The following is an 11,351-nucleotide window of genomic DNA, read 5'->3' on the forward strand; positions in this document are numbered from 1 at the left end:
GGCCCCGCCCCGGCCGCGCGATAGCCGCACGAGGGGCGGGGCGGGGCCGAGGGCCGCCCCCACCGCCGCGCCGCGCCGCGCCCCGCCCGCAGAGGGAAGATGGCGGCGCCCAGCGCGGCGGGGCTGAGCCGGCGGCTGCGGGCCTGGCTGCCCCGGTAAGCGGGGCTGGGGGGGGCGGCGCTACCGGCGCCTCGCCCGGTGGAGCTGCGGGAAGGGGGGGAGGGGAGGGTCAGGCGGCGCGCGGCTTCGCTGCCTGCGGGGCTCGGGCAGCCCCCACGCCGCGGGTGCGTGTGGTGGGGCCGCAGGGGGCCGGTACCGCTCCGGAGCCCGGCGGGTAAGCGCGGCTCCAGCGTCCTCTGCCTGCCCCGCGCCTGCGGCCTGGCGGCGCCGGGACTCGGCCCCGGGCCTGGCGGGGACGCGAGCCCAGCGCTGCCGGGGCAGCACCTGGAGCTGCGGCCTGGGACACCCCGCGGCCCCGTCCCTTCGGGCGGGCATCGCCCGGGGGTTCTGCGGCGGGAGGGAGGCAGCGATACGTTCCGAGGCTTCAGAGCTGGGCCTCGGGGCAGATTCGTGCCTCACAGCGAGAGGAGCGGCAGTGAGAGGAAGGCAGAGGTGTCCCTTGAGTCGGACGTGCCCCAGGATGTGCTCACATCTGTCCACATCCCCACCGTGACATGTCACACGGGTCAGTTGACAGCCCTTCTCCTCCTCCTCCTCCTCCTCTTGCTCTTCGCAGGCTGACGCAGGTGAGGTGGAGTCGCTACAACCCCAGTTTCTTAGAGCCAGAAGTGAACAAGGAATTCTATCAGAGACCTCAGGAGCAGCTGTCTGAGGAGGAAAAGGAAAAACTGGAGCTCAAGGCTGTCCGGCCCATAAAAGCGGCTCCTTCCAATGTCTCCAGCTCTGTCTTCAGTGACCCGATGATCAGGTCAGAGAAAGCATCACCTTCTCCTCTGTCACTGCCAGGTCCCACAGAGCCACAAGGCTCAGGAGCCCTGCTGTCCTCCCCAGCCTTGCTGTGCTGCACGTGGCTTCTGGGACAGCACAATCCCTTCAGTGGCGTTAATCTTTCCCCACAAAGCCAGTCTGTTGCCCGACAGTGATTAGAGATAATTCCTGCAGATCTAACAGCATCCAAGCTTCACCACAGGAACAGCACAAGGAGCAGGGTGGGGGCTTATTTCTGTGGGTGATAAAATCAGACTTGAAATCATATTGCATTTGGCTTTGTGTTTACAGTAAATTCACCAATATGATGATGAAGGGTGGAAATAAAGTGCTGGCCAGAAGCCTCATGGCTCAGGTGAGAACTTGTGCTTCTTCTCATTATTATGTTAACACAAGATGAAAGGCTTGGGACATTGAGCCTGCTGGAATTAGGGATCACCAGAACTTGGGTCATCTCTGCAGTCCTAGTGCACTTCTCTGTATAATCTGTATGTTTTGTACAAGCCCTGACCTCAGTCTGCTCACAGACCAGGTGATGACAGCTTAATGGAGAACATCCTCTTTCTGCTCTCCAGGTGTCTTGGACCTTCTGCAGAATCCTAGAATCATTTGGGTTGGAAAAGACCCTTCAGGTCATTGAGTCCAGCAGTTGACATACCACTAGCTAGTCCATCACTAACCCATAAACTCAGAATACACCTTGAAAAGCATAATTTTCTCACAAGACTTTCCTTCCAGTTCTCTTTCATGCCTTATCTTCTGTATACCTTGAAGAAGTCATGTATCTGGCACAGGTTTGACCCCTGCTGTGACATACAGTAACTGCTGTTAGCTGGTCCCACCTGGTGTGTTCCAGCCCTTGAAAGAGGGACACACGCTGCCCCAATGTGCCCCAAGTAACTGCTGGTGCCCTGTGAGAGAAAAGCAGGCAGGCTCTGGTCTCTTGACTCAGCTGTGAGGACACCTAGTGCCCACAGACCTGCATTCCTATCTCTACCTCCTTGCCCCAAATGCAGTGTCCAGTAAAGAGACTGAAGAGCTGGAAGAGGGTGATGTAAAACTCAAGAGAACCCTGACTGACCTGTTGCCTTCAGGGATAGAAAGCCAGCTGCACGTGAACATGGGGTGTTTGTAAGAGTGATGTAACCTCATGGAGTGGGATAATCCATCTGCTCTGTGTGTCTCCTTTCTTGTCCTTGTCCCAAGACTCTAGAGACCATTAAGAGGAAGCAGCTGGAGAAGTACCACAGTGCTCCAGAAGATGAGAAGGAAACAATTGAGTGCAACCCTTACATCATTTTCCACCAGGCTCTGAAGAACTGTCAGCCCATCATTGGGCTCAGCAGCATCACAAAAGGAGGCAAAACCTACCAGGTGAAGGGGGGACACTACCTGGGAGCACATCTGGTCGGGAGGGAATTCATTAGGGAAGCAGGTGGACAGGTTTCCACTCCTTCAGCTCAGGCTTCCCTCTCCTTGGAAAGAGGCACGTGGCAGTCTGGATCAGGGCACCACCCAGCAGATGTCCAGGCTGAGGCCCCAGAGCCTGTCAGCAGCAGGGTGACTACCCAAGGAGTACACAGCAAAGGCCAAGGAGGCAGAGATCAGTGTTGGGCAGCAAAGGAATCAGTAGTCCCAGGACTGCCATTTCCACCCTCTGCTGCAGAGGGTGCAGAGAGGTGGGAGATGGTCTCTTCACCTGAGTAACAAGAGATGGGACAAGGGGAAATGGCCTCAAGCTGCCCCAGGGCAGGGTCAGAGCAGATGGGAGGGAAAAGTTCTTCCCTGAAAGAGCTGTCAGGGCCTGGAACAGGCTGCCCAGGGAGGGGCTGAGTCACCATCCCTGGATGTGTTTAAAAAAGGGTTGATGAGGTGCTCAGGAATATGGTTTAGCTTAGGATGGGAATGGTTGGACTTGATGATCTTCAAAGGTCTTTTCCAACCTTGTGATTCTGTGAACACTCGAGGCCTGATGGAGAAATGAGATGTGGAGACATGTCTGTCCATGCAGTGCAGGGAGCAGTGACCATCTCCCACCTCTGCTAGCACAACCCAGCAGACCAGAAGTCTGCCAGCAGCACCCAGAATTTCCATTTCAGTAGGAGTGACTGTTTCTGTGACCAGAGGAGGGGAAGTGGCACAGGTTGGCTGTCAGGACCTGGTCTTGCTGCAGCAGCCTGGGGTCAGTCTGTGTGTGCCCAGCCAGAGCTGCGTGGCTGCCAGAGCTCAGCAGGTTCCTGCACTCTCACAGCCTGATAACCATCAACAATTTCAACCCTGCCCAGGTCCCGGTCCCTCTGAAGGACAATCGGAAGCGCTTCCTGGCCATGAAGTGGTTAATCACCGAGTGCAGGGAGAACAAGCACCGCCGGACGCTGATGCCTGAGAAGCTCTCCCAGGAGCTGCTCCAGGCCTTCAACAACGAGGGGCCCATCATCAAGAAGAAGCACGTGCTGCACAAGATGGCAGAGGCCAACCGGGCCTACGCCCACTTCCGCTGGTGGTAGGGCCGCTGGGCACGGGACACGCTGCCGCCAGCCCCGCTGGTGAGCACAGCCCCAGGGCCATCAGCCTGGGAGGAGCAGGAAAGGTGGAAGGTCCTTTCCAGACACCTTCTGAACTAAGCCAGGGACAGCCCACCCAACCCCCTGCAAGCTCATTTCCTGTGGGCTCGTTTGGATGGGGAAAGGGGAACGGGAAAGAGTGACCAACCCCTGCACAGAAGCTCAAGTTACTTCATAATCACTTTCCCATGAACAGAAGCCTTGGATGTTTTCCTTAGAGCAACACCATACAAAATAATCTTCCACTTACCTGCTTCCTGGGGCCTTTCAAGTGTCTCTGCTCCTGTAATCAGCACTGGTTTTCCTTTCTGGCATCACAGAAAGGAAACCAGCAGAGCTGGGTTTTTTTTATCCCAGCCCATAACCAGCCTTAGTGGTACAAAAGGTTCTAAAAGGCCCTGTTTGATTTTTGGTTCTGACCTTCAGCAGCATTGTCTGCACAGATCTGATGGGGTTGTTAACAGAAATGGAATAAACCCAGGTTTATGGGAAAAGTTTCTTGATTCCAAACCTTTGTCTGTGGTGTTTGAATCTCACACTGCTTTTTCTAGCTGCCCTGGTTGCGTGAAGCCAGACTGACACCCTACACTGGAGGAGAAAATGAGGATCCCAGCCTTAAGGCTTCAGTCAAACAACTTTTAAGCATTGTTCATAGCTCAGGAGCTGCGTAGAGAGAAAGCAGGGCACGTGTTAGTGGAAAACTTTTTATTAGAAAAACCCCTTCAATAGACTATTTTGTGTTCTTGCTTCCTCTCCCATTTGTATAAGAAACATACTACAGTTGAGGCTTGCTAAAGTCTGAGAAAGCGTGAGGGTTGTTGTATAAAACATACAAAACCTGTTCTGGCTCCATGTGCTCGGGGAGCAGCGTGTGCAGGCTGCCCTGGGGCAGGCAGTGGTGGCTCTTGACCTGTGAGAGAGGCTGTGTGCGTGCAGGTACAGCCAGTGGCCTGGAAGGGGTCTGGGAAAAGCAGCACTTGGTTGGGCTGTTGGTGAGGCCACAGTGTTTCCTGTGACTTGTCCCAGAGAACCAGGTACAACCTGAGCTGGGAGAGGTTCCTCCTGCAGCTCCGCTGGCTCGCGGGTGAACAAAAATGCTCTTGGCCTAAACTTGCTTCCCTTAACACTCAGATAAAATGCTGGTTGGGGCTGGAAACCTTCTCACCCTGTGCTGGCAGCAGCCCAGTATTAGAATCGGTGGGAGAATTGCTGGGTGAGGTGTGTGCTGCCCTTCTGCCTCTCCAACCCTCAAGTCGGGCTGGCACCAGTTGTGGAGGCTCCAGCTGGTATAAATCCTATTTATAGGAAGTGCTAGAAAAACAGGAAGGTGAAAAGAAACTCAAACTTGGTCTGAAGCTTGCTGGTGAAAGTGCTGGGGCCATCTCTCCACCTCTGCTGCAGAGACGCTAGTCCATCACCTCGCTGTAGTAGTACTTCTGAGCAGCGTCCGTCATCTTCCAGTCCGCAGCCCGGAATTCGATGATCTCCAGCAGCAGGAGCTGGGACAGGGAGCTGAGCCCCTCCTGCAGCAGGAAGCCGTCTCGGAGCAGGGAGAAGAGCTCATCCATGCGCTGGGAGTTCATCTTCTCCAGCTGCTCGCCGATGCGATGGAGCTGTAGGACCAAGCAGTCCACCTTCAGAAGGAAGGAAACGGTGGCTGAGTACAAAGCAGCTTTGTCACAGTCACAGAGGGACCAACTTGTCCTTCTGTTGTGGCTTTCCATGAGGTGACAGTCCTGCTTCCCCCAGATCACCTGACAGGAGGCAGGAGAGGCTGGATGTCTCTTCTGGCAAAAGCACATCCCCAGCAGTGCTCAAGGCCAGGCTGGGTGGGGCTTTGGGCAACCTGGGCTAGTGGCAGGGGGTTGGAACTGGGTTGGAAGGGACCTTACAGCCCAGCCAAACCAGTTGGCAAACTCTCCTGCCTCTCAGACAACGCTGCCAGAGAGATGCACCCACAACAGGAGGAGAAACGTTAATTTCCTGCAGGATGTCTGTGAGATGAGAGCAAGGCTGAAGCCAAGGCTGGAGCAGGGAGATGGCTCCAGGAACAGAGGGAAGTGGTTAGGACATGCAATAAAGCTCTTAGAAAGTCTGGTGATTTGCAGGAAATGGGCATTAACTGGATCTGTGGGGAAGAGGAGAAAGTGGATGGGCTGCAGGGTGGGAGGGTTGTGCTATGGCAGAAAAAAACCCCTATAAGGGCCCATCTAAGGGCTGCTACATTTTCCAGGAGCCCCTCTCCTGAGGAGCCATGCCCCACACAGGTTGCCCAGACATGTGTGAAGCTCCAGCTGCAGGAGAGTCTTCCCCAGCCCACTGGGGTCTGGCACTTTTCCACATGTCCAGCACCCAGGGCTGCTGGAAGCACAGCTGGTCACTGTGCAGCCGAGGCAGAGTTGTCTGTGTGCTTTTCTCATGTGATGGGAGGCAAATCTGTGTAACACCAGACAGCCCCAGCTTCCAGGGGCTGCTGGGCTGCTGGCTGCCCCACAACCACACCTGAGCAACAGGGAGAAAAGCTGCCCCAAGGGAGACAGTGCAGCCTGAGCCAGGGAGTCATTACCACAATGTCCATCCCGCTTCCTCCTGGGCTGCAAACCCTCCTGCCCAGCCAGTCTCCTTCATCACGTACCAGAGAGGCAGCTCTGCCTCCTCTGCACTCCCCTGGGCTTTTTGCTGGGCTTTGGCAAGACAAAGAGGCGCATCAGCAGCCTTCCTCCCTGCACTCACCTCTTCCTCCTTCCGCAGGCTGTCGGGCTGGGCCAGCCGGAACAGACAGTCATAAACAGGGTTCACCAGAGCCATCATGGGCATGTTGTTCACCTGTAAGGAGGCAGGAGCCATCATCAGCCAGGGGCCAGCAAGGGGGGAGCCTGCAGCTATTTCAAATAGTTGTTCCCAGCATTTATCAGTGCTGCCAAATGTCCTGTTGGTGAGATTTATGTAGGAGACCAGGCGTCCGAGTCTCCAGGAACCAGAGAAGCTGAGCCAATGATGTAAAAACAATCTATTTTTAAATGTAAGCAGGTAGTCATGGGAAATACACTTGTTGCAACAGCATTTTTCCTGCCTGCAGCTCTACTTGTATAAATTTTACATCTATTCCAAGCAGGAATCCAAGTACACACACTGCAGTGAAGGCTTGCAGACAAACTCTGTCAGTACGTGGGCTAGAAAGGATGGGAGCACCCATGATCCCTCCTGAGATCTCTCAGCATCTACCCTAGTTCAACCTGGGGCATTTGGGAGCAGGCAAAGCAGAGGATTTCAAACACCAGGTACAAAACAAGCTCAGACTTTGTGACTGTTCCTGGAGGCAGCTCTGCCTCTCCAAGCCTGTTCACTTGCCTGTAGGTAGCACCAGCCCCAGCAGCATCCTTGTGCTGACAGCAGGCTCTGGTCCCCACAGCCGAGCCACGGCCCTGGGGCTCTGTACAACACCCATCCAACACCCCTGCGCCGTCATCTTTGGACACCCAGGCCCTTCTGACCTCCCTAGGCAGCAGCAGCTGGGTGCTCCAGCTCTGCCTCCTTACCCTCAGGTAGTCGAAGATGTTGCAGATGAAGGTGACGTAGCAGATCCAGGCCTGGAGCGAGCGGGTTCGCAGCTCCTCCCTGTCCTTGTACTCCTGCTGCAGCCGGTTCAGCAGGCTCCTCCGGAAGATGCTCTGGCCGACTTGTTTGCTCTCAGCCTGTGAGCACAGAGAAGCAGGAGGGAGGGATGAAATGGGGATGAGACAGGGGCAGGAGGATGCTGCTACTTGAGTGGTGCAGGACCATGTAGATCCCTGCTTCTCTGGGCAATCACAGGAAGGTAAGCTGCAACAACTGCTCTGCTTGCCAGCTGCCCCTCTGGGTACTGGACAGGACAAACAGCAGGAGGGGAAAGCTGGTGGAAGGGTCAGAGTGGTGCAGGGCTGGGGTGAAGCCTCTCCCAGCTCAGGGTAGACACAACCTGTGCAGCTCAAGTGTTTTGCTGTCCTGGCAGGAGGAGCTCTCACCTGGATGATGGTGTAGCAGATGCGCCCTGCCTCCTTGCTGAACACACAGTCCTTGAGGGACTGGTCCACTATAATATTGGCCACCTTCTCCAGGTCCACATTGCTGGGATCTGCAGAGAGGAGAAACACTGTTAGGACCTTGGTGCTCTGCTTGCTCTGGGGTACCTGGAAAGCAACCAAGGTTGGCACAGGGCCTGGTACAGCACATTATATAGTGCAAAACCTCATGCTCGCTCCCACAGCCCCTCTTCCTTTGAAGATACTGTCTCCTTCCAGGCTGGAGACACAACCATCACGATGGGAAAGTGATAGAGGAAAGCAAGAAGTTGATCTGAATCTGAAATCCTGGTACTGCTTCAAAGTTGGGTTGGCAGGAGCCAGAAGTGCCAACTCCTGCTGGGCCTGGAATAGAGATGTGGCCAGTGAGCAGGAGACCTAAAAGGCCAGAAGGATGAGAATGGCCTGCAGCAGAGAGGGACAGGGAGCAGGAACTGAGCACTGGGGAGGGGTGAGAGGCCAGGTCTGGGGAGAGGTGTGCTGGGTTAGAGCCAGAGAGGAGGTACCCTGAAATCAGAGAAAACCCCAACGATGAGACCCAGGAGCTGAGTTTAAACAGTGGGGAGAAGGTAAGGAGGGGGCAGGAGAGGCAGAAAGCAAAGACCTTCCCAGAGGATTTACCAACGGGACTCAGGGGTGAACAGCATTCATGAAACAGCTTTCCTACACTAAGCCATTCACATTCCTTAAAGGGGTCCAAGCTGGGCATGGCAGAGGAGTCAGTCAAAAGCCTGCTGACCTTTGAGGGCTGTTTTCAGCAGCTTCTGAGTCTCAGTGTCGAACGACTGTATTTTATATTCTTCTTTGCCCGTTTCCCCCATGACTGGCTTCCTCCAAGGGCAGGAGTCAGGGCACTGGATGGGCTAGTGACAGTCCCTGGGGAAAAAGCACACAGAGCTTAGTTGGAGGGAGAGGGGCAAACCTTCACCAGTCGAGTGCTGGAGCACAGGCTGCTACCCTGAGAGCCCCTTCCCCAAGGAAACTCCTCTGTTAGGGCACCTGACTCCAGCCCCAGATCTGAGCAAAGCCCTAGTCCCACATCTTTTCAAGCCTTGCTTCCCACCTTCCTATGTCAGGACTCAATCTTCAGAGCCTTTATATTTTTCTGATATGAAAAATGTGTTGCAGTCCATTGGTCTGCAGGGTCAAAGCAGACAGCCCCAAAATATGCCTGTCTCACTTCAGAGGGCTTCCCTGTGGCTGTGTCCCAGGGAAGCACGAGCAGGAGCACCCCATGCAACTGCTCCCTTGTGCCTTTGAAACACAAAAGCCTGGGAAGAACCAAACCTGCACCTACGCACCCAGCACACACCTGCCAGAGTGAGCAAAGCACCTCCCCTGCGCCAGAGCCAGGCTCCCTCAGCTCCCAGCGAGACACAGCAAGCTCTGCAGCAGAATCCCCAACAGCAACAGCTCCCATCCCACCCCCCCGCAGCCAAGCAGGGTTCTCTGCAGTACCAACCGTGCTCCTAAAGAATCTAGAGTCATCTTCTTCCACTTTCTGACACAGGAAAGACAGCAAGAGGGCCTGCATGGCACAGAAGGGCTGCCTCTGACATGCACACGAGATGATCTGCTGGATGGAAAACGCCAGGCTGGCCAGACCCAGGGCACAAACAGGGGAAGGCAATGGGCCAAATGAGTTTTGCCAGCTTGTCGAAATTCCTGGGCCGTTACTCACCCCTCCCTGCAAACAGGTCCCTGCCCAGACTCAAGCTGAAAAGCCTCTGGAAGTGTGGGAAGCATGTCATGGGCGGCCCGACCCCTCAGCCACACGACTTGCCATGAAGCCACGACACGTAATAACCTGGAGCGGAGCTCACTGGTGGGTAGAGGCTCATCTCTGCCCTCCCTGGGGCCAACCTTACCCCACGGGGTGACAACCTGCTCTGACAGCCGAAGCTCTCACCTGCACAGCGTTACCTGCCACTGGTTCCTTTGCAAGATGGATTCACAAGCTGCTGGGCGCCCTCCGTGCCACGTCTGGCTGGCAAACGCCTTCCCCTCCGACCTCTCCGCCCTCCACACCGTCTCTCCCTCTTCTCTCACGCCACTGAGCCCTGCCCGCGGAGCAGCCCGAGCTCACCAGCAGCCCCGCGTCGCACCAGCAGCCCCCGCGTCCCACCAGCAGCCTCCCCGTATGGAAGGAACCAGGTGGTTGCTCAGCGAAGCAGCAGGAAGCGCCCGAGCCCGTCCGGCAGCGTCTCTGCCGCCACCGCCCAGCTCCTCTCCCGTAGCATCCTTCCCCACAGCTGCCCGGGGACAGGCTTTGAACTGCTGTGCCAAGTGGCCCTGCCCAGAGCAAACCAGAACGGGGGAGCGTAAAACCGGCCAGGCCTCTCTCTGCACCAGGTCCTGCTGCCAGGACCACCTTGCCTGAAGGGCTGGTGGCAGCGGGTGACACCGGGTACCGGTCCCTCCTCTGGAAGTGGTCCCCACTGCACAGTCCCAGGGACTGACGGGTCGGGGGTAGTACCCTCGATCTGCCAGGGCCCTCCCCTACCCCACGGGGGTCGTTCCTGGCCGGACGGGCTGGACTTGCCCCGACCATCGCAAGGGGAAGAAGAGCAGCGAGTCTTCCCTGCTGCCCCTGAGCATCCATCCACCCGTGCCCGCCCGAGGGGTACTGCCAGCCGCCCGGGACCCCGGTCCCATGCCCGCCGAGCCGCGGGTGGAACCCCCAGCGCCGAGACGGCTCCTGCCCAGAACACCGGGGCCACCGGAGCCCCGCGGGACTCCCCGCTGCTGCCTCGCTCGCCCCAGCCCCGCGTAGGGGCCGCTCCGCGGGCGGCACAAGCCGAAGGGCCCCCGGGACGAAGGCAACGGCGGCTCCCGAGGAAACCAGCCGCCCCCGCGGTGTCCCCGGGTAGGGCAAGGGGGAGCCCGGCGCAGCCCTACCGACCTGCCCGCCGCCCCCGCTGGGTCCTCTGGCCGCCGGGGCATCACCGGAGCGTCCCGGGCTCCGCCGGCACGGCCCCGCTCCCTCCCGGCACGGCCCAGGTTTCCTCTTAGGTCATTTCCTCGCCCGAGCCGGGGGAGGGACGGGACGGGACGGGGCGGGAGAGCAGCGGCAACCGCCGCAGCGCCACCGCCTGCGAGCGCCGGGCCACGGCGGGACGCGGGGCTGATCCCCGGCTCCCCCCTCCCCGGGCACGGCCGCCTGCTTGCCCGAATCCCCCCAGGTAGGGCCGGCTGCCGCCCGGCTCCCCGGGAACTCCCGCCTGCGCCCCGGGCACTCCGGGCACGGCCGGTTGCTCCGCGGCGGGCTGGCGGCAGCACTTACCGCTCCGGGCCGGCTCCCTCGGGGCTCCCTGCGCTGCTGCTCTCCCGCGTTTGATCCACGCTCCAACCCCCAGCCAGGGCGGCTGCGGCCGGGCAGCATGCAAAATACAATTGAAAACCAAGTAACACACAAATCAACCGGTAGAAAAAAGCCGGGAAGGAGAGATGCGCGAAACCAAGCGCCTCAAGGAGCGCTGAGCCAGGTGTGACGGGCTCCAGGCTTTCTCTCCAAACTCCCAGCGCAGGGGAAGAGCCCTCAGGGGGTGAAGCCTTCCCAGCGCCGAGAGGACAGCAGGGCAGCCAGGCTGCTGAGACCAGAGAACGGCCTCAGGAAACGCAGAACGAGCAGTTTGTGAGCATTTTCTGCAGCGCTGTGTGGCCTGGCTGGACACAAACAAAGCCTGAACTCACCCACAGCAGGGCTGCGGGGCTCAAGCCCAGCCGCTGTGACTCTGCCAGCCCCTCTGAGGAGCAGTGGTGGGACCGGGCTGCACAA

The 11,351-nt window shown here is 57.8% G+C and overlaps 2 protein-coding genes across 2 annotated transcripts; one reads left to right on the forward strand and one right to left on the reverse strand.

Moving 5' to 3' along the window:
* The first annotated feature begins 81 nt into the window (after nucleotides 1-81).
* MRPS7 (mitochondrial ribosomal protein S7) lies at nucleotides 82-4,016 on the forward strand. Its single transcript, XM_084273657.1, has 5 exons — nucleotides 82-155; nucleotides 737-928; nucleotides 1,240-1,303; nucleotides 2,155-2,322; nucleotides 3,234-4,016. The coding sequence occupies exons 1-5, from the start codon at nucleotides 100-102 to the stop codon at nucleotides 3,453-3,455; spliced, it is 702 nt and encodes a 233-aa protein (XP_084129783.1). The 5' UTR covers nucleotides 82-99; the 3' UTR covers nucleotides 3,456-4,016.
* Nucleotides 4,017-4,208: 192 nt separating this feature from the next.
* On the reverse strand, nucleotides 4,209-10,502 carry MIF4GD (MIF4G domain containing). Its single transcript, XM_084273771.1, has 6 exons — nucleotides 10,476-10,502; nucleotides 8,313-8,449; nucleotides 7,517-7,626; nucleotides 7,052-7,207; nucleotides 6,246-6,338; nucleotides 4,209-5,146 (listed from the first exon to the last, which is right to left on the reverse strand). Exons 2-6 carry the CDS (start codon nucleotides 8,392-8,394, stop codon nucleotides 4,919-4,921), a joined length of 669 nt encoding a protein of 222 aa, XP_084129897.1. The 5' UTR covers nucleotides 8,395-8,449; nucleotides 10,476-10,502; the 3' UTR covers nucleotides 4,209-4,918.
* Between the last annotated feature and the right edge of the window lie 849 nt (nucleotides 10,503-11,351).

The sequence above is a fragment of the Gallinula chloropus genome (genome assembly GCF_964237585.1).
Source record: "Gallinula chloropus genome assembly, chromosome: 20".
Classification (NCBI taxonomy): Eukaryota; Metazoa; Chordata; class Aves; order Gruiformes; family Rallidae; genus Gallinula; species Gallinula chloropus.

Bases quoted from the DNA above. Each gene is read 5' to 3' on its own strand.
- MRPS7 (XM_084273657.1), top strand. From the start codon at position 100: ATGGCGGCGCCCAGCGCGGCGGGGCTGAGCCGGCGGCTGCGGGCCTGG. The intron at 1,304-2,154 runs GTGAGAACTTGT...CCTTGTCCCAAG, and splicing joins CCAGAAGCCTCATGGCTCAG to ACTCTAGAGACCATTAAGAG. The intron at 2,323-3,233 runs GTGAAGGGGGGA...AACCCTGCCCAG, and splicing joins AAGGAGGCAAAACCTACCAG to GTCCCGGTCCCTCTGAAGGA.
- MIF4GD (XM_084273771.1), bottom strand. From the start codon at position 8,394: ATGGGGGAAACGGGCAAAGAAGAATATAAAATACAGTCGTTCGACACT. The intron at 6,339-7,051 runs GTAAGGAGGCAG...GCCTCCTTACAG, and splicing joins ACATCTTCGACTACCTGAGG to GTGAACAACATGCCCATGAT. The intron at 5,147-6,245 runs GTGAGTGCAGGG...TTCCTTCTGAAG, and splicing joins GCCTGCGGAAGGAGGAAGAG to GTGGACTGCTTGGTCCTACA.